We start from the raw sequence: 27,039 nt of genomic DNA, 5'->3' as shown, positions 1-27,039 counted from the left end.
ATATTTAACCGTGATTGACAACATGCTAAAAAAATACTAGCTAGGCTGAATCCCATTTTTTCATTGTTTTCTTCATATGTATATTGTAAATACGTTTTCAGAGTACCGAACAAATGGTAAAATTAAATGCATTCAGTTTTTTTAATGTAATTTACTTTTTTTCAGCAAATGAAATAAGGCTCGCGTGCTATTCTATAACTTTTGCATAACTTTTTTTTGGTCCGATATAACCATCAGGCTAATTAGGCCTGAGTACAAATGGAAAATTAGAATGGGCCTAGTTGTTTCCTACATGGCACGGTAAAATAGACTCAAGAGGGGACATAAGCAATGGACCTATATGCGGGCCTTATCCCCTAAAAACACTGCTTATTACGTTCTGCTAAGTAAAACTACACACACATGTCAACCAGGAAAAAATAACACAGACCCACTATTAAAGTACATTTGTTGGAGCATACGTCCAAACACATTTATGGTTGAGCCAAAGGCATAAAAATCGGTGAGAGTTAGAAACTCCTCTTGCTGGGTTTTCATTTACGAACCCAAATTGCCTCAGTTGTGCCTCACCTGCTTATCTGGGCAGAGATTCACTCCCAGACCCAGGAAACCCTAGACCATCACCCCTACTCTCTTCCGCAAGCTGTGTCACCACCGAGGCAAGATACAAGACACATTTGTTAGTTGGCAATGTCAAACCATGATTCAGTTGTCATGAGTCTATCACTCTTACTTGTTTATTATAATGAAATGTTTTTAATTCTTGTTGTGTGCTTTGTCAATGTAGGGTTGCAATGAGAAGCTTGCCGGCATTGAGTCTAGATTGGCTATCACTCTTACTTGTTTATTATAGACCTCCTTCACTCATCTGAGGCCACCGTCGGAGAAGGGCAAAGGCATACAGCAAGGCCCTTATGCAGAGGGTGCCCAATTTGACATTTTTCGTCCCTGACTCGCCGTATGACGACGACGACCTCCTCATTGACGAAACGAGATCAACACCAAGAGATATCACAGGGGCGACTCTCCTCAGTCAACAGATGAATACCCAACCACACTGGGCTGTTGGGGTGTCAAAGGTACCTGGGCAGGGGTCCGGCAGGAGATCTCAAATTCCTGCCTCGCCTTATGACAAGGTTCTTGTTTCTGAATAACATCATGGGCATCCTACAATACGGGATGTGCTATGACGGCGATTTCATGTGTTCGCATGAGTCTAAAGATGTTTGAATATAACAGGACATCGGGAGCCTCCTATCATGGTCCGACTTTGACAGCACGACTGAACTCTGTGGCCTATTCACGTCGACTCCGGATATGCCCAAACCACTTAAGTTGCCGAAACTGGAGCGCATTGAGATGACATGTATAGGCCGCCCAGCGTCCTCAATGACTCGCGACATGCAGGTGCTGATGCAGGATTCCGTTACCCAAAGTCGTCAGAAGAGGAATGTCCTTAGGCAGGCCGTGCGAGGCCGTGGGCGTGGCCGTCGCAACAATAACGCTGTTGATCCCGCCGAACCCAAAATTCCAAAGGTAGGTGACTTGCTTTGTGGAACAAATACTCTATTATCGAATTATGTTACCTATTCTGAATGCCATCTATACCCTATGTAACTCTAACCCTCAAAGTCTCGCAGACATTCGAAATGGTCTTCAGGCCATTTCACAATATGGGACTCTCGTTGCAGGAGTGCAAGTTAGCAGCATACATTTTCGGCAAGGAACTTCCACTTGAGTTAGTCACCTCACCCAAGTATTCTATTTTGTACTAGTGTGCCAGTTCGTCAAATTTAATTTTTACTAACTAGTTCGGCTGATATTCCAGGGAGATCTTGTTTAAGTATTCATACTTCAACTTGCCTCAGGCACTATTCATGTCACTAGCTCCCCCAGGAACCCCCTGTCTTGATATAAGTTACCCAAGCTTCTAACTTACTACAAACTTTGTAGCTCCAACCACCGTGTTTATAGCTAATCAACCTTTTGCGTGGTTGCAGATAATTAACCCGGCATGTCTGATGGCGTCGGTTCGGACACGGAAGAGCAGGACTCCGCGTTTCTGGTATATGCCAACTAACTTTGCAACAGATGTTCTGTTGGACACCCCATTAAGTGAGCTAGCCCAACATTACCAGCCCAAGTGGATGCATGAGACAAACCAACTGGAACACGTACGATATCTATCCTTCCAATCCTGTTAGGGATTTCATTCCATTAACGCCAGTTCGTGTAGTTACTTATCCCGCAAATGAAATACTATAGTTAATCAGAAAGATATTTTCACCTTGTGTAATGTAGGTGTTTGTGCCTATTTGGGAGGCCGTTGATACATGCTATATGTTGTTCTTGGATGTCAAGGGTGCAACATTGTACGTCCTAGACGTAAGCAGAAGTCCTAAGAGTATTGTCCGTCGAGAGGCTAACATGCGGCGCATAGTAAGTAATTCCTTCACGATTACCTACATACTCTGTTACTTTACCTAGTTGGTGAATGCTCTTGCCTGCCTGCCGCAAATGTAACTAATTTTTACCCTGCGAGTGCCGTGTCCTTGGTAAAATCTTCTCCACAGACAGGAATATTGCTAACTTCAGACACACAAATCCGGACCCTACTAATTGGGGCTCCTTCCAGTATCCTGAAGCCATCCCAAACGCGGTCGATAGGTAACTCAACTTACTTTAACTTGCTAGCATAATCAGTGTGTAATATCAAGTGTCCAGCAAAATTTTTGTTTTTTAGTCAGTTTTGGGATTACCATATTAACCCTTGAAGTAGATATAAAATTATGTATTTCGCCAAATAAAAATAGTACACATTCATGTAGCAGGACAGTTCGATAGAAATGTTTGTTGCTTAATTAGTGGCCCAGTTTAGAGTTATTCGAATTATGTAAGAATACCTGATAGAACGGGTCAACATTCCTACCTGCAATATAGAATACTTGAAAATTTTTTGATTTTTATGTACATTTAAAAACAGTTAATTTACATGTTATTTAATATTATTATATAGAAGTAGTTAAATATGTTAAGTAACCATTACCGATAAGAGTAAACAACTTATTTGTAGGAAGGAGATTAAGTATAACTAGAGTACATATTTATATAATATACAAAAAAATTCCATTCAATCTTCATTTAGAAAATATAGTAAATTAATTATTCACCAATTTATTTATTTGTGTTAATTCGATTTTACTGCAAACACATTTTAGAATAATTATTGTAGATGCAGGATAAAAATAATACAATTGTACGAAAAGGACGTTAAATTTAAATTTGACTATACATATAAGTAGTACTCGAAAGTATACTCTGTTAGTACTTTATTTTCTTTATATGTCTTGTTATTTATTATTATTTTATTATTTTAATTTATACTTTGCAATTAAGTGCTGGCTTTATTTGAAGTAATACGTTCAAACTATATTCTCTTATTACCTTCCTTTTAATTCTTTTGGTTTTTTAAGTTTGTTAAATTTGCTATACATTTATTCTGTTAAATATGTCATCAGTTTCTGAAATTTGATATATCTATTCTGTTATTCAAACTATATTTCTTAGTAATATTCTTAATTTAATTCATGGGTACAAAATTTTTATAAATAGGAAAAAAATTCTCCAATTTTATGTTATTCTATCTGCAATAATGTTATTGTATATTGTAACAAGTTGATTTTACTAATTATACATAATATTTTATTATAGATTATATCTTTTTGATAATGACTAAAACAGGTTTATGTAATAAATAATATATCTCTAATAATTGTTTGCGAATATCTATAAAACAAACGTTATATACATATATATATATATATGTATATATATATATGAAAAACGATAACACTATTGTGAAATTGGTAAGTTGAATTTTTTTTTTTGGTCCATAGGATGAATTTCTACGTTAATTGTACTTAATTTTGTCGTTATTGAAAATTTATTTTACTTTACCAGTATGACTTCATCCCCATATTCAATTACTTTCCTCTAATAATATTAACATCTAAAATAATTGTTATTAAATTAACGTCGAAATGAAAATGCTTTTCAAAACCTTTGACTGAAAAAAAAAATGTTGACCAGTTACATTACTTATATATATGTGTTGTTATTTTTTTTTTCAAAAATTTATTTATTTCATGGCATGACACAAAATATGGAGCCAAATTTATTTCACGGATAAGTTTGTGCATTTGGTGGGTCAGTTATTTTCTCCCCACATGCGTTTTTTTGATAATTTTCGTCACGCTAACGTGTTAACCCAATGCTGCACGGTTGACCGCTGCAGCAAGGAGTCATCTACGTGGCTACTGTACTGGCTCAGCAGGAAGGAGGATTTTCTACTCGGATTTTCGCTCCCATGGTGAGTTTCTTAGCATGCCGTTGATTAAACCGTAGCTTCTAGTAACTGCAACTAATAATTGTATCCCGGTCTCATTCCTTTGTGATTATATTACTGCTAATGTCCATAACGCTGTGCAAATATCATTGCACAGATCTACTCGGAAGCTGTCAGGATGAGGACTGCCACTAGCATTGCTAGCTGTGATGCAAATGAATATGCATGCTTCATAGATGTTAAATCGGAGCTGCTTTGGCGTGATCTCCTTGATCGCATCGACTGAAGCTATTCCACTTGATCACTCTCTGTTTTGATAAGCATATGACTTGTGTTTTTTGCCTTTTGGATGTATTTTGAGCATAGATGTCGTAAACATTCCACTCTCCCACTCAGGCATATGCTTATGTTGTCCGCGACATTAGGCCTACGTACTTAGTCATTGTCATGTCAGTAACTAGGTTGCCTCTATTTTGGATTTAGGATTACTGCAGGCAGTTTATGTAAGCGCATACTAACGTTTGGCACAAAGCCGCAGACTTCGCATGTATGGATGTAAATTGTATGTGAACATGGCATAATTTACCATACTACTCTATAGCTAGTCCAGTTTTTTCCAAAGAGGTGAAATTTTTTTGCCAAACATTGCGAAGTGTACAGCGTGTGAAATGGTCCCCACCATTCTACACAAAGGAATTATACAACTCCTCTAAGACCAACCAAACTACATTACACATTTTCGAGCACCAAATATTAATGAAAGGAGATGCTCTTTAACATGATCATGGTTTGATACTTAGAAAACAAACACACAAAAAAGAAACAAAGGACACAGCAAGGATCCCCATGAAAATTCTTGAATGTCTTAGAAACAACCCATTTATATGGTTGTTGAGGTTTGAAAGTTGTTAGATTTCGCAGCTTTGAATTCTTCCAGTATTCTTCAGAAGGAGACCGACAAAGTTTGAATATTTTATGAAGTTGCTCCACCTATGCGACATGAACTTCAGGACTCTAAAACAGTGATGACAACAGCTTTTTCTTGTTTTTATTTTTTCAAAAGGAGCTATGTTTTCTTTCCCTTTTGCTTTAAACAGATTTGTTTCAAATTAAATAATAAGTTAACCACAGGCTTGATCCTATGTACATTGTGCAGCATCCAAGGTAATTAGTTACAAACATCTGCTGAGTCTTCACAGTGACAGAGGATTGTTGCAAGATGGTGCAAAATTCATAAAATGTTAAATTTGTCATTCAAAGTAAAATACTCATGGTATTCTTGGCTCATCAAATTTGACATATGAGAAACTGTTTTTACAAAAAGAAAACTATGAACTAAACTTTAGGTACTTCAAAGATAAACTGCAGTTGAATATGACAAAAATGGGCACATGATCAAATCAAGTACCTATGCTTCAGAAAAATTGATGCCAGGTATTGTTGCAAGCCCTGCAAGATCATGTTCCATATAGTCAAAAATAAGGTACAAGCTACCAGAAACCCTGTAAGTAATCATCATTTCTAGCTTCATGACATTTGGATGATCAACCCTTCACAGCAAAAGCATTTCCCTTGCCATAAAGCTGACACTCTCTGGATCCATAGTAGCAAATCGAACCTTCTTTAATGCAACAATTTTATTTGTTTCAACATCACGAGCTCTATAAACACTACTATAACTTCCTTGTCCAATCTGCAGTATGATACAATAGTTACTCCTACTTATAGGGAAATAAAACCACTAAAAAGAAAAGAGTGGGGAAGGGCGAAAATGCCATATCTTTCACACTCATGAAGTTCATTTTTTAATTTTTATAGATGAATGTCAAACAAGGAAGCATATCAGCTGAAAGAATATATATATATATATATATATATATATATATATATATATATATATATTCCTTAAAAATAATGCTACATTCAGAAAAGCATGTTTAACCTGAATGTCCTATCAAGAGCCTTGGCCTATTCCATCTCACTAGTATCCTTAGTGAAGTGGATAGGGAAGGGTGTCTCTATAACCTGAATTTCTCGCTGCCTACTGGACAGGTAGTACTCACACAAACATAGCATGGGGAATAAATAACATAATAGAACAAACAACTGCAACATATAATGAATTAAAATTACTGTATAAACCTTTCATAGTGGAATTAAGTTTACCATATCATGCGATCAAGTCAACTACAGAAACCGCTATCACTAATAAGGTAACAAGTCTAATTAAAATTTTAGTAACAATACATACTAAACACAACTGAATCACCATACATCCAACGACTTCATCATGACTAATAAGTAATATCACATCTTTGCACCATTGGCGACCCAAACTAAATGACCACTAGTGAATAACCACATATGCATGGATCCAAACTGCTCCAACAATCAGCACCAAACAATGCTCCCTTGTTCTTAGAATCAGGGACCCTGCAAACCATAATGCTCATGTTGTGACTTTCATACCAGCATACATCAACACTAGAGAAACATATTTCGAAAGTGAAGCATGGATGTCCTGCTTACCATGTTAACATTTGGTGATAATGTTTTCGCACCCTACTCCTGGGTTGGCACTGCTGATGGTGGTGGAGCATTGGGACAGCGGGTCCTTCGATGGCCGAGACACCCGCAGGTGCTGCACTTACGCCGCTTGATACCCCTAGACCCAAGAGGTTCATTGCCACATCCTGTGCCTTTAGTCCTGACACTAACAGGATCCCTAACCCCTCCTCCAATGTTGCCAATTGTGGTCCCAGTAACCACACCACCTAATCCATTTTTTTTTCAAGCAAACAAGTATCCTCCACAACCTTGGCTAAATATTCCTTGAAGTCCTCTTCCCTAATACATGCAACTTTTGCTAACCGCTTGCAGTGCTGCAAGAATGCGCCCACTCTACTCCGATACAAAACACCGGCATCACTATATTGGCCACTTAACCGTTCATAACAAAGATCCTCCTTCGCCGCCTTGGACCACCGCGGCAACACCAGATTCTTAGGTAGGGAAACAAAATCTAACCTTACCAAAACTGCTAGTATGTGAACACATGGCAAACCGAATGACTCCATCCTCAGGCAACTGCAAACAAACTCCTCTTTCCTTCTCATATGTACCACATTCCACCGTGAATCAGGTCTTCTATACTTTTGTGTCACATACACACACCTATCTACACCTTGAATGCACTCTAATATAGTGACCCAAACACACCTTTTAAGCGACTCACGATATCTTGAGAAAATTTTCCTTGTGAAGTTTACTGCCCCTGACTTTTCTAACTCCGGAAACTGCGTTTGAAGGACTGGCGTCCCGTACGATGATCGGAAGTCTAGCTCTTCTTCATTGTCCCTCAGGAAGTCCACACATCGTTGAAAATTGGTTACAAACTCAAGTATGCCGTACCGCCTTTCCACAAACCTCCCTAATTTTGAGTGCAATGACTCACACCGAGATGTTGTGCGGAGCCCAGCATAAAACCGACCCCGTATATAAGCAGTTGCCAGGAAGACTTCTTCTCGTACATGTCCTTAACCCACTCTAACTCCCTAACCCCACACTCCTCCAGCATGGCATCCCAAAGCAGTTCAAACTCCGCAACCTCAATATCGGCAAGCATGCAATGTCTAAACAACGATGTGAACCGGGGTTTACACACATTAACCGTCGCATTCTTCAGGAGGTGCCAACCGCATAAGCGGTGGTGAGCATTAGGAAATACTTCCTGAATAGCTACACGCATTGATCGATCGCCATCAGTTATCACCGCTGTCGGTGCTTTACCCCCCATGCATTCCAGTAACTTTCTTAAAACCCATACATACGATGCTATTGATTCGCATGATACCATCGCAGTTGCAAACACACAGGTCTGGTTGTGATGATTAACCCCAGAAAAAACAATAACTGGGAGATTGTACTTGTTCCGCCCATAAGTTGCATCGAATGCTAGTACATCTCCAAATACCTGATAATCCTGCTGGCTTCGCCCATCACTCCAAAATAGATCGCACATGTGCTGCCCCTCACCAACCTCGTACCTCCAATACAATTTCTCTTCTGTCCGGGCCGCACCCTCCAAAACCCTCAACGCAGCATTCACGTCACCATTCTGCATCGCCCTTTGCCGCCTAACCTCGTTGTACATATCTCGCTTAGTAAATGGAACAAAATTAAAACCACCCGCCTGTGCAGCAATAGACTCATAGATCTTTGGAATTGATATCCCAACTTGCCTCATGCTCTCCATGTGTGCAATATCAACATCGGAGATCTTACGGTGAGCAGGTAGATAGTCCACATACTTCATAGGCAGGAGCTTGTGGTTATGTTCCTCCACAAAACGAGACACATACCACCTCCCACTGTCCCCTTTAGGCTTAATACGCATCTCCGCAGGACATCCACAACGAGTCACCACCTTGTGCTCCCTTTTGCAATCCACCTTCTCTAGCCACTTCTTGTCTCTGAACCCTTGTCTGTTACATAGATATGTGTAACGAACAAAATCACCATTCTTAATTTTCAACTTCTTTCCTTGTCGCATCACAAAACCCTTTGCCCTACTATACTCTTCATAGAAAATAGTGGCTTCCACTGGACTATTGAATTCCATCTTACGTACATCCGACGCGGTAACCGGTACTGCATCAAATTTCGTGTTGGCAATGCCTTCACTCTGGTTATATCTAAAACCCTCAAACTCATCCTCCTCCATTCCTATGTCAACCATTTTTTCCTGCATGAATTCACAAGTTGACATGTTAAATACCTTTCACATAAACTAAAAAATGTGCACCAACTCAAAAGAAACTCTTGGAAAATTTTTTCCACCACATTCATACCCAACACTGTGCTGTTCAACTCGACAAAATTCGTACCTCGTCGTCGCCTACCATTCTGGGCATTTCACCGTCCGAATTCGGGTCCTCACTACTACCGCTTCCCATTTTATTAACCACCCTGCTACATGATGCCATCTCCCAACCGCTCCTTCTTGCCTCTCTACGGAACCGCGTCCGTTCTCCCCTCAACTGTAACCGATCAGGAAGATAACTATTGGAATTTTTCATCAACAACCAAATACATACACACACTCACAGGCCCAGCAACTTTCAACAGTCGGAGCAAAATTAATACCGGCAAAAACTAAAAAATTAATATTAATATATTTATATTTCTAAAACCCAGACCGTACTAGACAAGCATCTTTTTTTAATTAACATGTAAAAGTACGTTGTTTTTAACTGCGTTATTTTAAAGGTGCTCTCTTCACATTTCACATTTTGGTCATGTTGCTTACTAACCTTATTACTAATACAAGGTATAATATGATACAAAAATTCATTATTACTCACTAATTGAATAATCTATCACAAGTATAACTTAAACGGAATAAATTCAATTATTTTTTATAGGTTTAATTACTCTATTACTCTCTATAGTTTTGCGATTTTTTTAATTACGTCACCATACTTGTTTATCTTTTAATTGTGTCCTTACACCAATTTTTTTAAATTTGAGTCCCCTCATTTTTTTATTCTTTTTATTCGAGTCCTATTCACCAATTGTTTATTAATTATTTGGGTCCCTATACAATTAAGCTAATTACTACTAACAAAGACCTAATTGAAAAAAATTTGGTGCAAACACCCAATTAAAAGAAATAAAAGTATAGAAGCCTAATTATAAATTTTGTGAAACTATAGGAACCAACAGAGTAATTTAACCATCTTTATAATTGTCTAGGATAGACAAAAAATAAATGGCACACAGACAAATACTCAAATCCAATATTAAAATCTCTCTTCATACATGTAGGTGTAAAAATATATTATTCTACTAAACAATTATTCAACAATTTTATTACTTTTTAGCTCATGAGTTCATAATACTTACGGCACAAATTAAATCTTTTTCACAAAATTAAGGGGACCCAAAATAGAGGTAGGAAAGCTAGCTGTCCACTAATGAGTAATGCCATAGAAGTGCATAACACAAAGATACAGGTCCAAGTAAAATAAAGAAAGGAATATCAACACATAAAAGGAATAAGTAAATGTTGGAAACCCCTTCTCCTTAATATCCCTCAATGCAAAGACTCCAACACAAGTTTTTCCATTCAACCAACCCCTGTTCAGCAAAGGGATCACAAATGGCCACTCCACAAATAATGTGAAATAAGAACAAATTCATACACTTTCTGCTCTAAACATTAATATACAAATAATGCCGTTTCAGGCTACCACATCAAAAACCATACATCAATAATTAATCTTAGAAGATAAGTGCACCGCTTTAACATAAATATATATACTCATATGCGTGCAACATTCATATTTCCAACAAATATAAATGGTAACATATATAAATTAGCTCCAAGTAAATACCACCAACAGAAGAAGCAGTTCAAATATGCAGCAATATTTAAAATAATAAAACAAAACAGCAACACCAAATACGCATGTATACTGACCTATTCTGTTTGACAACTACGATCACAACCATGATAACCGAAACACCTCAACTTCCCTTTTGCACTTGCATCTATCACCTAACAAACTAATCACGAGTGATTAACAAAGTAGAATAACTACTATCACAGAAGCTACAATAGAATAGTAACAACCAGATAGAGGTGTGATTCATCCCACACTTCCATCCAAGGTCATGAAATACAAATCTCTATTACTCTTCAAAGCAATTCAAGCATCAAATTATCTCAATTGTTAACACTCAAACTTAACTCACTTCACCATTAGCATTCATTTTGATCAGGCTTTCGATACTCACATTTCCTGAGTCACTAAACTATTGCCCAACAACCTCGTCATAGCTGCTCTAACCAAGTACCTTGCACTTCACTAACTTTAAAACGGCTGCTAATATTAACGACACCAGCATTCATTCTATCCCTTCTTCAGAAGTTTCATTACTACACCATAATACAGGGATCCTACTTCTCTAAATACTTCACCAACGATTAAACGAACCTGAACAATCTTAAATCTATACCTACATTGAATCCACGCACCGCACCCACAGCAACTGCATACCCATAAACTAACAACTACAAAATCCACAACAGGCATTCCACAATCTTTCATTCAAGCAAAATCAAATCAAAGCCCCAACCTACTCTCCATAACGAAAACAACAAAACTTACCAAAAAGAACGGGAGGGATTTAGATCCTGAAAAGCTTTCATCACCGGCATCAACCCCGCAAAGAATCAAACCCTAAATCCACATCCACAGACGGTGTCTCCTTAACTATTATCCGCTTCTATTCATTTCTAACCACCACTGATGCGCACACCAGCGAGCTTCACCCACACCATTGTTTCTCCTAAAGACCCACAATCGAACAATGCGTCTTCCCCTTCAGCTTCACATTCTCCGCCACCACCGAAACAACAGGTCTCCTCTGCGTGAGTTCTTTCACTAGTATTTCGATTTAAAATACCTCCAGTGGATGTCAAAGCCGACTGATTCCAAGAACGGATCTCACCGCAAGCTTCATCCACTACCTATCTAAGCTGGTCATTTTCGACAAAAAAATTCCCAACTTGGGGTCATTCTCGTCAATTCCAACCTTACAAAACAACAAAACTTAAGTGGAAAGCTTGTTCGTACCAAGAACATCAAAATTCCGATTCCGTACGCAGGAACACCGGATAATTTCCAATATCATAATATAAGTTGGTGCAAAGAACCTAGCTTTGGAATTTGCATTGTCTCTCGTTTAAACATGTGCGCGCGCTGACTTGTCGTAAGTGATAAGCATTCCTTTTCTTCTGGAGAACTTTATTGATTATTATTCGCAATTCAACTTTTGTTAATTATAAGTAAGTAGATAATGGAGTTCATTTTAAAGGAATATGAAGAGTACTGACTGGACTTGAGTAGTTAGGTACGTTGTTTGCAAATGCTGGGGAGTAGTTAGCTAGTCGTGGTTCTGCTATTTCGTCATACATGGAAAACAAAATCACCTAACCAACCACACCACGCAATGGGTGCTGGTAATATTCAGAAGCATTGATGAATCCAATCCCTTTGCAGTTGCATGATGCAAGCCCAAAGCAGGAGAAGACAAATGCAATGCTGCTTCTATATACTATTTTATTACCACCTCAGTCTCTCGCGCTAACTAGTAACTACTTTAATTTTCCATTACAACAGCAAGGGCTACTATTTCTAGATACTGCATACCCCTCTCCTCTCTGTTCTCATCTGATCAAATTAAAGTTTTTCAGAAGCCACTCTGCCAATATATGAGGTCACTTGGATTATATACATCCGATGCACCAACCAACTCACACCCATGCCATGCCTACCCTCTATAATTTCTCTAAAATCTCATCATTAATTTAACAGTAACTTCCACAACCTGCTATCAGTCCATTATTTGAATACAAATGCCATACGCATTCATTATTGGGAGTTGCGACTCACTTAGGGACCCAAAAACTGACACAATAAGTATTTATACGCAAACAGCAGTGTTGTTCTCCTCCATGATTTTATATTTAATAAACTCAAATCAATGGAATTTAGGTTGCTTTGAATATTTTGAATCTGATAGCTATGTAATCCAAAGATCTCCATGACGGAGTAGCAACATCAAGCATGGCACAAAGTGAGAATCTGACATGAGAGATAAAACTAGATTCTTTTTATCATGGCCCATCAATGTGTACACTGACCAACAGAAAGAAAGACCCTAATATTACACTAAACCTTAATCTCATTCTTTCTTTACAAAACCACCATCTTTGGTTTCTAAGTAGCTGCTACTTTTTCTTTTTCTTTCTTACCATTAACTACAATCTTGTAGGGTTCTCTTTTCCTGGCAGATCACAATTTTCAAAATTTAAAGAGCGTGTTTGTCTTCAAAGGAGTTCCTCATCCAAGGCACCGACCTTTCTTCAACACAATCAGCGTTTGAAGATTCTGAAAAACAAAGCCAGTAAAAAACCATAATTAGCTTAAGTAAACCAATCATTAATTAATTAAGGAAATTAAAGTCCAATTAAGTACCTCGGGAGTTAAAGGACCTCTTGCAATGAAGGATGGCGCCTTGGATCCCATCATGCTGCAGCAGCAGCGTATCATCACTCCTGCTGGCCAGAGAACCGACTCCGACCAACGCCGCCGGCGATGACCTGCTCTTCCCTAGATGCCTAGAAACACCTCTCATCCCCGCCGGAAAACTACTGTGTCTTGCATTTCCTGAAGAAACAGAGGCCACCGTAGGCGACGCCGTGGTGTCACCATAGTTCCTGGAAACTCTGACATAGAAAGGCCTTATGAGCTTCAAGTATTTCTGCAACGATTCCTTTGAAAATCTGTGTGTTTTGGGTTGCTCGGTTCCAAGTTTGGCTCCGAAGCTTCTTGTGCTGTTGACTCTGCTGAGTGTTGGAGTAGAAGAACAGCTATGGAAGTCTTGTACATGGAGCTTGAGCGCGAAAACCTTACTAGTACTGTGGAGCCTTCCGCTAGAGTGTGGTGGATTGTCCTCTGTTTTTTGCATTGTGTTGGTGCGTTTCCTGAAGGTGAAGATTCTGAAGCTGGGAGCGGATTTAAGGAGAGCAATGGGGGATTGGGGCTTTGAAATAGGCTCGATTGGGAGCACCTTTCGCTTGGAGATGGAGGGAACATCATCGGTGTCGTGTTTGGTCTGTTTTGGTGTTTGCATGTCATGGAGGGTGAGCTCCAAGTCGAAGAAGGAGTCTTCTTCGTCGTCGTCGGATTCAATGTCGGTTTCAACCACAAGATGAGGTTGTGCTGTTGTTGTGGTCATTGGACTGGGGTTGTTCCTCCAGAACTTGAGGAAGTTCAGAGAGTCCATGGAAGAACAGAGAGAAAGAGAGAGAGAGAGAGAGAGTACTCAACTGTATCGAGCTTAGGGTGGGTTTTATAGGGAGGGATGTTGGGTGATGGGTGAATCAGAGAGACTAGAGAGCATTGAATGTGCTGCCTGCTTGGGGAATCAGAGAGACCAGTCTCCCTTTTGCTTTTTAGACACTCATCACACGCTGCCTCTTTTTCTTTTTATTATTTTTAAGTTTTAACTCTTGCCTTAATGCCTCACTCTCACACTGTACGCTAACACTCTCGCTTTTTTTTTCCTTATATTTTTATACTATTTAGTCATTAAATCATGTTTATTCAAGTGCTTTATTAGTAATAGAAGAAAAATAACTATAAATTTCAGGTAACTACATTTAACTGTCCTTTCAATAGTAGTTGGTAACACATGTAAAAAGAGTGAAAAAGGAGAAAAATGAAAAAGTAGTGCGTCTTACACTACATTTGTAGAAGATGATGCAAGGATGCTGACGGGAAACTTCCAAAAAGGGTAGAGAGGTGGTAGTAAGTAGTATTGTAGTAACAAAAGGAAAAGATAAAAGAAAAAAAAAGAAGAGAAAAGACGGGTTAATGAAAAGAGAAGAATCATAAAAAAGAGCGCAAAGGTCTCTCTGCTGCTTTTTAACCTTTCCTTTTTTTCTTTCTTTCCAGAGAGACCTATTGGTTATTTAGAAATTAAAAAAGAAGCTGAAATATGAGTCAGAAAATTAGACCAATTTTATAAAAAAATGTGATTTTTATTTCTACGTTTACCAAATCTTAAAAACAAACATGGAAAACAAAAACACAAATGGAACGGTCCTTAAACTTCTTTCTTTACAAGGAAAAAAGGCAAAGGTAAAAAAGGTTCAAAGTTGGGGTCACGCATGTCCTGTTGCTTTTAGGACCCCAATCTTAATAGTCTTACACCCCACCCTCCTAACTCCTAAGTTTTGAAGAGGTCCAAGTCTTTGTTTTGTGGTTTGAATGAGCACGATGGTCCAAAGTCCTTTTGCTACAAAAGGTTTGACTTGTTATCTTGGTTTGGATAGTCTTGCACTCTTCCTTATCACTTTTATTTTATGCATTACAAAACTGCTTCCATAAAGTGTGACTCTGTGTGAGTATAAAATTTGAGGGAAAATGTGAGTCCATGAATAAGAATTTTCAGTCTATTCTTGTTGGAATCCAATCCAAGGTATTCTTTTTCACTGTTGAATCAAATGTTTACAATAAGATAACAAGTTATAGCTATTAGTGAAAATGTAATTTCTATTACTCGCATGTGAAGGCAAATTTTTTCAGCATGTGACGAATTGATGTGTCGTCATTGGATGGATGACACGTATGAGTACTGTGGTTACACTCACGGATAATTTCTGTTACACAGTCAGAAAGATGTAAAAGAGTGATTAGGTAGAATATATTAATGTTATCTTGATACTTGTGATTATGTTTATTGAACTTTTTATGGACTAGCCAAATTATTTTTTTAAATGTAGGCTAAGTTGAGTTTATGAAAAAAAACTTATTCGATTGAAAAATAACCTTGTCTTTATAACATATAAATAATGTACAATTATATAAGCTTTTATATTATAAACAAAAAAACGTAACATTAATTTGTTGTCGAATAATTTATTATTTATAAAACAAGGATATATATATTTTTTCAAAGAAAATTATGATAAAGAATTTAAATAGGTATTTAAAATAAGTTTTTAAATGTATTTTATTTTATTTTATTATTTTTTACTTATTATTTACGACAACAAAAAATATATTTTTAAAGTAAGTCATCATTATAAGAAATTTAAACAGGTATTTAAAATTAATTTTACTGACTAGGTAAAGAAAATTTTTACAATGTTTAATTCATAAATGATAGAGAAATAAGTTTCAAAATATGATATTTAATTAATCAAAAGTTTTTTACGAATATTTTTATAATTTAATTTGATATACTGTCAGTGTAAAATAATTTTATACGTACATCTAATTACGTAAGATCATATAGTAAAAATAAGGGGTAAGTATGGTTTTGGTCCCCAACGTTGAGGGTGAAAATCAAAACCGTCCCTCATCTAATTTTCGATTTAGAATCGTCGTTAACGTTTGTTTTCGTATTAAAATCATTCTTTTTAATAAATTTTTTTATATTATTCCTAAATTACCCCTATTTTAATAAAAAATTTATAAAATTAAAAAAATAAAAAAATCCGTGTGGGAGGGGGGAAGGGGGAGAAAACGCGTCGGGGAAGGGGGGAAGGAAAAGGGCATACGAAGGGGGAGGGAAAGGGGAAAGGGGAAAGGGGAAAGGAAGAGGGGGAGGGGAAGGGGAAGGGAAGGGGGGAGGGGACGGCCGCGGGAAGAAGAAAGGAAGGGGAAAGAGGGAGGCGGCGCGGTAGGTGTCATTGCTGCCGTCGCCGCTGCTGTTGACAGGAGAAGAGAGGGAGATTTGAGAGAGCTGAACGGGAAGAAGACGCAGGAAACCTCACCGCCGCGCCCAGCCCGTGCTGCGTGCCTCGTCACATCGCCACCCAAACCGCTGCCCAACTTGCCGTCGCGCCAGCCACCCATGACAAAGGAGAGAGATCGAACAGAGAGAGACGCGAAGAGGGAGAAGGACTCGCGCTGCTGCTTCTTGCCGCCTCGCTGCTGAGGGAAGCCAGCGTCACCGTCGCTGCTGCTCCTCGCCGCCTCGCCACTGCTCCTCGTCGCCTCGCCGCTTCTGCTTCTTGTTTCAATCTCTGTTTCTGCTTTGTCTTCTGCTTCTTCTGGGTTTGCTTGAGTTTGAGTTTTGGGTTTATTTTTATGAGTTTGAATTTTGGGTTTGTTTTTCTGAGTTTGAATTCTGGATTCTGATTTATGGGTTCTGATTATGATGATGATTTTCTGAGTTGAGTTCTTGTTTTTTTGAGTTTGAGTTCTGGGTTCTTTTTCTAAATTTGAGTTCTGGATCTGAGTTCTGGGTTCTGGTGAGGATGACGATGATGATGTTGATTTTCTGAGTTTTGGTTGGTGTGATGCAGATGGTGATGGAGTAGCAGTGGGTGGGGGTGGTGGTGGTAGGTTTTGGTTCTGAGCTTATGATTCCATTATCCATGGTGGTGGTGGTGGTGGTGTTGGTGGTGATGTTGGTGTTGGTGTTGGTGGTGGTGTTGGTGGTGGTATTGGTGTTGGTGCTGGATGTGGTTGTGGTTGTGGTAGTGGTGTTAGTGTTGGTGGTGGTGGTGGTGGAGGTAATTGTGCTGATAGTGGTGAGGATATTTTTGTCCGAAAAAAATTAAAAGGACGATTTTAATACGAAAAAAAAAGTTAAGGACGATTCTAAATTGAAAATTAGATGAAGGACGGTTTCGATTTTCACCCTCAATATTAGAGACCAAAACCATACTTACCCCAAAAAATAACTATATTTTATATTGATTATGTGATGAATAGTCATAAAAAAAATAAACATTATTACATAATAGTGTAAAATATTGTCAATGTATCTCCAAAGATCTAATATATTTTCACGTAAATTTATATAAAATTTGAAAATTAAAATGTAAAAAAAGAGATATAGAAAAGAAAAGTGAGATTTAAATTTAAATTAGACGAAAATTTGAGAAAGAAAAAAGTTGGGCAATTATTAAAATAATTGAGAGGTTAATACTATTTTTTTATCGAAACTCTCTAAAATATTAAAGTGGGTGGATACAGTAAACCTTTGATTTTATTTATATTATTATTATTATTGGACCAAACCTACTTTTAATTATTTCATGGACCAATAAAATATTTAGACTAAATTTAAACTCAAAATTCTGACTAAAATAAAATATATTTAAAAACTTATTTTAAATACCTATTTAAATTCTTTATCATGATTTTCTTTGGAAAAAAAATATCGTCGCTTTATAAATAATGAATTATTCGGTAACAAATTAATCATACGTTTTTTTATTTGTAATATAAAAGCTTCTTGTATCATTACATAATATATTACAAATACAGTTATTTATTTTTTACGCAATTAGTTTTTATATTATCATAAAAATATAAATCGAATAAGTTTTTATTTTATAAATTAACATTAAAAATTTAGCCCACACATAAAAATAATTTGGCTAGCCCATTAAAAAGTCCAATAAATATAATCACAAATATTATGATAACATTAATCTATTTTACTTAATCACTTTCGTACACTTTTTTAATTGTGTGACTGTGTGTGTATATCTACAGTATTCATACGTGTCACTTCAATTATAATACATTACTTCTTCACATGCTGAAAATATTTATTTTCAGCACGGTAGCATTACCCCATGATTTAATGTAGACCTTACTAAAATAGGGTATTAATTAATGCACGACCAGAAAATCTAAGTAATTAGCCAGTATCATTGGGATTCTGGCATAATTAAACCATATGAATACTTTGACTAAATTAGTTTATTTTCGCGTCCAAATCAATGAATTCTGCTCATTGAAGTCGGTCAATTCAACAATATTGTGCGTAAGAAAGTAAAACTCCCTTGCTGATTTTACTGAATGCAACACAATTTGATGTCCCTTTAAGTTAACCACACCTCCTATTTCTAGCACATTTCTTAAACAATTTGCACATCCCAGCTAATGAAAGCAACATTCCGAGGCCTACTATAAACCCTTTTATGCCATGCAATATTACCATAGCTTGCATAACTTCTTACTATTGTAGTCTACTATACTAATAGTCCAGTATTCGAGTAGTTTTCAGGAATTACATAGGTTTGGAAGGTGTTATTAGCTGTGAATAACAGTTCAATAGAATAATTAGAATCAGCAGATACAAATAGAAAAAGAAAAAAAAGAAAAAAAAATGAAGACCTCTAAAAATTCTCTCATAATTATTATTAGAGAAATATAGGAAATAATTTGTAGTTTGCGAACATTAGTCAATTCTAAAATTTAAGTTTATAATTCAGAATATAAAGTTAAGAGTTTATTATTTAAAATTTAGATTTAAGATAAATACAATTATTTTAAAAAATTAACTGATATTGACTAAAAAAATTTAATTACTTAATTTTATTATTATAAAAAGTAATGAGATGTTTTCTTTCCTTAATCTAAGAAAGTAAAAGGAGAAAAAAGGAATAATCATATGCAAAGAATCAAGAAGTAATATTTTGATCAAATTCTGAAAATCGAACCAATAATTGAATCATTTTAGAAACTGATTCACTAGTTCAATTTTCTAATTAGTTCAATCGTAATTTAAGTAGAATAATCGAATTATAAAAAAATATATAAAATAATAAATAAATACACAAAAATTATAAATACTAATAATTGAATTATATTCTCATTATTATATTAATTAGAATGTTAAATTATATTTCTATTATGTTATAACTATATATAGTCACTTGATTAATATATTTTGGCATTTTATAATTTTTAAATTCAAACTAAATTGATTAAGAATTAAAAAATTTTAGTCTCTTCAAATCCGATGCGAATCGAATTGTATTGTTAGACGATTCTCGGTCTGATCGGTCTAATCCGATGCGATCGAATTTCCAAACATTAAAGTTCACATATCAAATGGAAAAAAGTTATTTAAAAGAAAAGAACTAAATTTTTTTCTGGATGTGAACCTGAAGTGAATAACCTAGTGACCTACAGATAAATAGAGTAAAAGCTGCAGCAGTATGTAACTCGGGAAAATGCTGATATTATGCATTGTAGTGGAATATTGCTATTGTGTGGTCGTTATCCATCTTGTATTCCTTGTTAAATCTTTTTTCTTTCCGATCAATCGATGACAATGGAAAATCACCAACAGAGTATTACCAGTTTCTTCACACACACAGCATTCACATCAAACAAGCTACGACATACATCTTAACCAAGCTCTCTCTCTTTTATTTCTTTTCTTTTCATAATGTTTGAAAAGCAGAATATTATTTAGCTGGTAAAGCAAAAAAATCAACCAACCACCGCTTCCGTTCCATCTTTCTCGTTGATATATCTGTCCAACTTTTATACTGTTGTTTGAGCGTATCTGAAATAGTCCATATTCTTACAAGAGCGAACAACCAAACACACCACACCTGTCAAGTGAGCTCACAACTAATAAACAAATGAAAAGTAATGACATAAAACACACATATTATCATTCTTGTAAGACCCCGGATTTTAAAAAAAAAGTTAAATACAAAATTTATTTATAATTTATTATATTTAATTGAGATTATATTTTTAAGAGATTTTACACATTCATTAAACAATTTCTTATATATAATTCAAAACTTTAGTAATCGAATGATAATAAGAATTTTATATGTTTTAATTTAAATACTTAAATTTTTAGCTTTATTTTATAATTTAAAAAAATTAATTTGATTATCTCCAAATATTGAATTAGAGTATTAAGTTGAATATAATTTGTAAATTGATGCTTAAATGATAATTTCATAGATATTATTATTGAATTCAAAATTAATTTTCAATTATTATATTATCTTTTAATTTTATTAAAATTACAAAATTACTCAAAATTCCCGATTTCATACACAAAATCCTAATCTCCAAATTAAAACTCCTTCTACCCAACCCACACACACGTAACCCCACCACCTGCTCATTCTTCCATGAGACACGTTCACCTTTCCTCACCGCCACTCACACACCACACACCACACACATCAAATAAACAAGCATGCATACAGACAAATACATAGAGGGAGAGAGAGAGAGAGATCCGAGAGAGTGAGGTAGCCGCGAGAGGAAGATGCAGAGGGAGGAGCTGCTTCCCGTCGCTGTCGTCGACCACGCACCGCGGCCGTGTCTTGATGCCGCCGTCACCTTCACGGAGGAGCCATGCGCGAGAGAGGAAGATCGAAAGAGAGATAGAGATTCAAGGGAGAAGAGGAGGCAGCGCTGTCACCTAGCCGCCGTGCCTCCTTGCTGCCGTCGAGTCACCCATTTCTGTCGCTGTTCCGTCACCGTGGAGCCATCGTCGTCATCATCACGAGCCGCACATCATCGCCATCGCTGTCGCCAGAGCCAGAGGAGAGAGGAGCAGCGTTCGCAAAGGAGAAGACGAACGCGAGGAGAGGGAGGCTCATATGTGAAGGGTAGCACCGCCATGCCTTCACACCGTCGAACCGCCATCGCCACTGCTAGGGTTCGGCTCTGTCAGGTTCTGCCGCCGCCAAGGGTTCCATTCCGGTCAGATCTTATGTCGTCATCGCCGCATCCTTGTTGTTGCTCTACTGCCATTGCCGCAGGTGGAGTCTGCTATTGAGCTGTGCGTCGCTGATGGCGGTGAACCAAACTATCGTCCTTGTTGCTGAAGCTGTTTGGGGTAGCCACTCTAACTCTGTTGCTTAGCCATGTCCTGGCTTTTTCCTCACCGAAGAAGCACTACTAGAACCACCGATGGCACTAACTCGGTACTATTCTGGTACGCTCTTTTTCCTTGAATCTGCTTCACTTCCTTATTCTACCATTCTGATTTTATTGAGCCTCTGCTTTACCTTGGTTTCTTCAGTACTATTTCTTATTGTTTTCATTCAATTTGAATCCAATATTTCCTCCAGGTGTTGTGGTCATTGATGTGGCAATAAGAAATGAATGCTGCTATCGTTGTTGTTACAAACGGGTTATCGCTGTTGGTTCAAATCGTGTGTGTAAGACCTGGAAATTTCGAAAAAATCTTATTATGACCTAATTTTAATTTATTTATTCATTAAAAATTTTTATTTTCATAAAATACTTTATTAAAAGTAATTAAACCAAGTTCTAATAATTAAAATAGAAATTTTACTTAATTTTCTATATTTAAACTATAAAGCTTAGTAGTTATAAAAGAATAAGAATTTTATGACTTAGTTTAAATAATTGAGATTTTAGAATTTAATACTTTAATTTTTACAAAAAAAAATTAATTATATTATCTCTAATTTTAAATTACAATATTTGATTAAATGCCGATTTGCAAAATGATAATTAAATAATATTTTCAAAGTGATTTTGAAGGATTAAATTTAGATTTTAAAATTTATACAATATAACCTAATTTGATTTAGAATTTGCCAAAATATCCCTAATTTCAATTATTCCCCCAAATCAAACTCTAATCCTAAAAACTAAACACAAAACTCTAATTTCCTTGTACCCAATCCTAGCCGCCACTAACATTTTCCTTATCACAGACACACACGGTAGGAAAAAAAGAAGAAAGAAACAAAAGAAAGGGAAGAACGGAGTGGGGCAGGGAAATCAAGGAAGAAAGAAAGAAAGAAAAGTGGGAGAAAGAGAGAAAGCAGAGGAAGAGAGATGGGGATCGGGGAAGTGAGGGAACGGAGGAGAGTCGGGGAGAAGAGGAGGAGACGCTGCGTTCTGCTCCGTCGTTGTGCAGAGATGGTGGTTTAATCCCGCCTGCAGTGAGGATGGTGATTTTATCCCGCTCATATATTGATAAATTGTTTTGCAAAGACGGTTTTTTTAATTCCGCTTATGTGTTCCGGGCAAAGATGGTGGTTTAATCCCGCTTGTTTGTGGAACCTATAGATAAGGATGGTGGTTTAATCCCGCTTATTCGAGTCGTGTCTGGCAACATAACCGACGCGTGAGCTCATGGCCAATAGGACAGGCATGCATCATATGCATTTATATGACATTATTTGGGTGTGCATATTGTAATTGGTTTGCCTATGTGAATAGTTATTTTTAATTGCTAATTGCTCTACTTGATATAAATGCTTGATTGTGTTTGAACTTTCTTACTTGTGTTTATGACTGTAAATTGGTTGGATTGTAATGAATTGGTTATTGATTGAGTTGTTTGGGTCTAGGACCGTGGTTGATTATGAGATGGGTTGAAGGCTGTGTTTGGTTTGTGTTTCTGACCTTTTGAAAGGCTTTTAAAATTTTTGAAGAAATAGCAATTTCCTCTTTCAGAAAGGATTTCAAGTTTTTAATAGTAAATCTTTGGTTTTGAAAAGATGCATAAGGCAGTTATTAATCACTGTAACGGTTTTATTTTCACGTATCCTATTATAATAATTCTACAACCCTATAGTGAGAATCCTTTCGAGGACGATGTTCTCACTCCACTACAGGTGTTCCCTTTTCAGGATATGGATGAGGAAGTCACGAAAAGTTTATTATGTTTTCTGTTATTATGATGTATTGTATTGTTTTAGATATTATGTTTTTCCTCGCCTTTATCTTTATACATTCTATAAGAAGGATAGGAATTGTATTAGATAATGCTTGTAAAATTATTAATATATATATATATATATAGGTATTCTTTGAAAGTATTGATATCTGTATGGATGTATGTCATCTATTAAAAAGTCTTTTTAGCGGTAATACAATTTAAATTTTAAACAGGCTCATATTTTAGTATTAAATGGTATAAGAGTTGTCATAATACCCGAGCTATCAGAGTGGCACAGCTGAAAATGTGATATTTTGATAGTTAGGGTGTTACAGTGTAGCTGAGTCAATTTATGGTAGGAGATTTTATTTTAAAATTAATTTTTTTAATTTATGAATACTATTGAAGTTTAGTGAATAAGTGAAAATAATTTTTAAATGTCTCGTGTGACTAGTTTTGATGTTGTGAGTGGTTAATTGACGAAATTGAATTACGACTGGTTGAATTATGGCTGTGACTGAAGTTGTTTTCTGATTTTGGTATAATTGTTTAAAATTTTTATTGATATGCTTATGCTGAATTGGTTGGTTGTGGCTGTATTCTGATTATTGAGAATAAGTGTTTGCGGTTGATTGTAGTTATTTGATGTATCAGAGTAGCTGCGAATCTGACTTGCAACTGGTTGGTTTTGGTTTTAATGATTGTTAATGTTTATTCATGGATAATTAAGATTAAGTCTGAGAACTATTAAAAGATTGAAGTTTAATTATTGAAATATTTTCTTGAAAACTAACTTTTAAAGCAAAATAGTAACTTTGCTAAAGATTAAATGATTTTAAAATAACTAGAACTATGGAAGGTTGATTTCTGGAATTACTAGTTGATTGAGTTGAATTTTGGAAAGGATTATATGATATGCGAAAAGTAATTATGAATTGATGAGATTGGAGTATGATTGATTTGTTAAATTGTGAATGTCAGATTGATTGAGAAACGTCTGTTTGATAATTGTTCAAAAAGTGGAAACCTGTAAGGGTGGCTAAGCTCGAGTTTAGACAAAGTGCTGCCAAAATTTTTATAAAATTTGAGACTTTTTGAAATGCTATGACTTGGTTTTGGAAAGTTAAATTATTTGAGCCTTATTATGTTGGGAAAAGATTTATTCTATTTTGACTTCAATTTATTAAGAATGGTATAATGTTTTAAATTCTATCTTTTGAGAAGAGAGTTTGTTTTAAGTAATAATTTGAGTTTGGTTTATTAAGGAAAGGAATTTTTATTAAACGTTAAAGAAGTTTAGCTGCTTAGAAACTAAACATTTTGAGGTTATGATAGGTGATTGAATAATATGGTGATGTGGAGGTATATATAGTTAAGCGGTGATGCGGAGGTACATTTACTAATATGGTGATGTAGAGGTATGAGTATGTAATTGGTGATGTGGAGGTATAATGAAAATAAAAGAAAATGATAAACAATGAATGAAACAAAAGTTGAGAATTGTATGTTGAATGGGTCTTGTGCCAAATTGCTAATGCGAAAGTGCTTGCCTAACTGATAGCCTGAGATTGCTAATGTGGGAATGTTCGCCTAATTGATAGCACTGTTTCTTACCATGATGCCAAGATATCCTAATTGACATGGGTTCGCCCATGATGATAATTATGCCTGACTGACACCGTAAAGATTCCATATTTGGGGTTCACCGCGAGTAACGTTGGGTTGCAGGTAGACAACCGACGCATGAGCTCATGACCTGCGTTAGAGATAGACATGCATCATGTTGTTTGCACGTTTGCATTTGATTGTGTTTGCTTGTATTACTTCTCTGTGATTGTGCTGTTTGACTTGTTTGTATGTTGATTTGGATCTCTACTTGCACTATTAGTTTGCGAATGTTTTGAGGTGTTTAAGAATTGTTGTGATTGTTGAGAATTAATTATGTGGCTGAGAAATAGCTATGATGACAAGTTTTATGAACGAGATTTTGTTTTAAACTCAGAAATTTAAAGAAAGTGTTTAGTTATCTAAAGTAAAATTTAAAAGTATTTTCTAGGGTTGGTAAAAATATAGTTTTCTTGAGTAAATGAATTATTTGCATTTTAATCTTTACTTTTACGGAATTTTCTTTCCCTACTAAGAATATGTGGTCTGTTCTCACCCCAAAATCTTCCACCCTTTTAGTGACACAGGTTCGAAAACTCAGTTTGAAGCTGTGGGCGGTTATTAGACTTATTTACAAATTAAGTTTATGAGTTGAGTTGCTTTCATAGAATTTCCTTGCCTTTGTTGTTTAAGGTTTTATTTTATCCAGAGGGATATGTATTGTACTCGAGTTTTATATTAAATTTGTTTGTATAGTATTTATTATTAGTAGTAATTATGTGATCATTATTACTTGGTGGTCTTGGATATGATTTTGATTAGTAGAAAACAAAATTTTTCGGCATTTTCTTAAAAATTGAAATGCGACATCGAACTAAAGGCTCAGTATCAAATAGTAAATAAGGAAAGTAGGTTAGTAACGCCTTACTTTTGGTATGATCATGACGTACTGGAAGTTAGGTTGTTACAATTCTGGCCAAAAACACCTAATCTACACAGTCTTTTCCTTGTATTCACCCTACCAACCAGTACCAAGTAAACAACTCAACCCTTGGTGGGGCGAATTCTCTCCAAATAGTACTAGTGAAGCTATAGCTTGTGATATCCGTGGAAAGTACCTCTGTCTGCAATACCTGCACAAAGGAATTAGTGGAATAAACACCTTTTTTTTTTTATCAAATTTCTATATCACTCTGTCCCCTCTCTCAGTTGTCAGTTTCACTAATTGCAGAACCGCATGAAGTTAGTTTACTAGTTCTAGCTCCCATTGAAATAACTCTCGTCGCCACTGAAAATTCTAAATCCACTCTAACCCATCCCAGAACCCATAATCTCCTATGACAGACCCTTGAAGATTTGAGACCGAGAAAAGTCTTGAAAAAGTAACTTTCAGAACACCACAAGGTAACCAGCTATCCTCTCGGAAGCGGATTATCCTGCCATCCCCTAGTTCCATAGCCAAGCCTTTGATCATATTCTCTCTCACTTGTGGCTCCTTGATTTGTAGTTGACAAATATCCTTCCAAGGACCCCCTATTGTAGGTACAAGCTGACAAATCATATCAGAAAGATTCATGTTATTACAGGAACATACAATTTTCTTCCAAAGTGGACAATCCTCTTTAAAAAATCTCCACCACCACCTGAACAGGAGCGCTGTATTCCGAATTACCGCATCACAAACTCCCAAACCTCCTGCCTTTTGGGAGCCTGTACAAATTCCCATTTCACTAGAGGCATCCCGTCCCTCCCGTTCTCCTTACTCCACAAAAAGCGTCTCTGTAAGGATATTATTTTGTCTGCTACTGCCTTCGGGATTTTGTACAAGCTGAGATAGTAAATAGGCAGGCTATTAAGAACAGATTTAATGAGAACCAGCTTATCCGCTTTATTCAGAGACTTTACTTTCCATAGATTATCAATCACTGGTTTCCATGTCTTGTCCAGCCTCGGATTCGCCCCCAAAGAAATGCCAAGATATTTGACAGGTAAATACGCCTCTTTAGACTCCGAAATTCGACACATCTGTCGTGTCCATCTTTGCTCACAATTAACCGGGATCAAGCTAAATTTGTCAAAATTAATAC

General features: G+C 36.3%; 3 protein-coding genes and 1 long non-coding RNA gene across 24 annotated transcripts; 2 read left to right on the top strand and 2 right to left on the bottom strand.

Moving 5' to 3' along the window:
- Positions 1–472: 472 nt before the first annotated feature.
- Positions 473–4,966, top strand: LOC112711602 (uncharacterized). 18 transcript variants are annotated; one of them, XR_011866053.1, is made up of 10 exons: positions 521–659; positions 788–1,079; positions 1,240–1,536; positions 1,641–1,738; positions 1,829–1,917; positions 2,001–2,174; positions 2,302–2,439; positions 2,574–2,667; positions 4,295–4,369; positions 4,503–4,966. XR_011866053.1 is itself a non-coding variant. In XM_072203427.1 (6 exons), exons 2-6 carry the CDS (start codon positions 915–917, stop codon positions 2,002–2,004), a joined length of 711 nt encoding a protein of 236 aa, XP_072059528.1. In that variant the 5' UTR covers positions 521–659; positions 788–914; the 3' UTR covers positions 2,005–2,135. The 18 variants fall into 18 exon arrangements, 1 of the variants encoding a protein (XP_072059528.1); XR_011866049.1 differs by having other exon boundaries at positions 788–1,136; XR_011866058.1 differs by having other exon boundaries at positions 788–1,136; positions 1,633–1,738.
- Positions 4,967–6,461: 1,495 nt separating this feature from the next.
- On the bottom strand, positions 6,462–11,920 carry LOC112711599 (protein FAR1-RELATED SEQUENCE 5-like). 3 transcript variants are annotated; one of them, XM_072203425.1, is made up of 5 exons: positions 11,518–11,851; positions 10,827–10,912; positions 9,232–9,384; positions 6,875–9,089; positions 6,462–6,778 (listed from the first exon to the last, which is right to left on the bottom strand). In XM_072203425.1, exons 3-4 carry the CDS (start codon positions 9,328–9,330, stop codon positions 7,776–7,778), a joined length of 1,413 nt encoding a protein of 470 aa, XP_072059526.1. In that variant the 5' UTR covers positions 9,331–9,384; positions 10,827–10,912; positions 11,518–11,851; the 3' UTR covers positions 6,462–6,778; positions 6,875–7,775. The 3 variants fall into 3 exon arrangements, with proteins under 3 accessions (XP_072059526.1, XP_072059527.1, XP_072059525.1); XM_072203426.1 differs by having other exon boundaries at positions 10,827–10,904; positions 11,518–11,839; XM_072203424.1 differs by lacking the exon at positions 10,827–10,912 and having other exon boundaries at positions 11,518–11,920.
- Positions 11,921–13,002: 1,082 nt separating this feature from the next.
- LOC112711600 (membrane-associated kinase regulator 5) lies at positions 13,003–14,818 on the bottom strand. The gene is made up of 2 exons (XM_025764284.3): positions 13,390–14,818; positions 13,003–13,302 (listed from the first exon to the last, which is right to left on the bottom strand). Exons 1-2 carry the CDS (start codon positions 14,198–14,200, stop codon positions 13,223–13,225), a joined length of 891 nt encoding a protein of 296 aa, XP_025620069.1. The 5' UTR covers positions 14,201–14,818; the 3' UTR covers positions 13,003–13,222.
- A 5,922-nt stretch (positions 14,819–20,740) lies between these two features.
- On the top strand, positions 20,741–25,744 carry LOC112711598 (uncharacterized). 2 transcript variants are annotated; one of them, XR_011866045.1, is made up of 3 exons: positions 20,741–21,643; positions 21,780–21,869; positions 22,395–25,744. It is a non-coding gene; the product is annotated as an uncharacterized lncRNA (long non-coding RNA). The 2 variants fall into 2 exon arrangements; XR_011866044.1 differs by lacking the exon at positions 22,395–25,744 and having other exon boundaries at positions 20,749–21,643; positions 21,780–21,935.
- Positions 25,745–27,039: the final 1,295 nt, after the last annotated feature.

The sequence above is a fragment of the Arachis hypogaea genome, chromosome 9 (assembly GCF_003086295.3).
Source record: "Arachis hypogaea cultivar Tifrunner chromosome 9, arahy.Tifrunner.gnm2.J5K5, whole genome shotgun sequence".
In the NCBI taxonomy this organism is placed as follows: Eukaryota; Viridiplantae; Streptophyta; class Magnoliopsida; order Fabales; family Fabaceae; genus Arachis; species Arachis hypogaea.
Note: the sequence above shows the minus strand (reverse complement) of the source record. Positions and strands in the feature narration are given on the sequence as shown.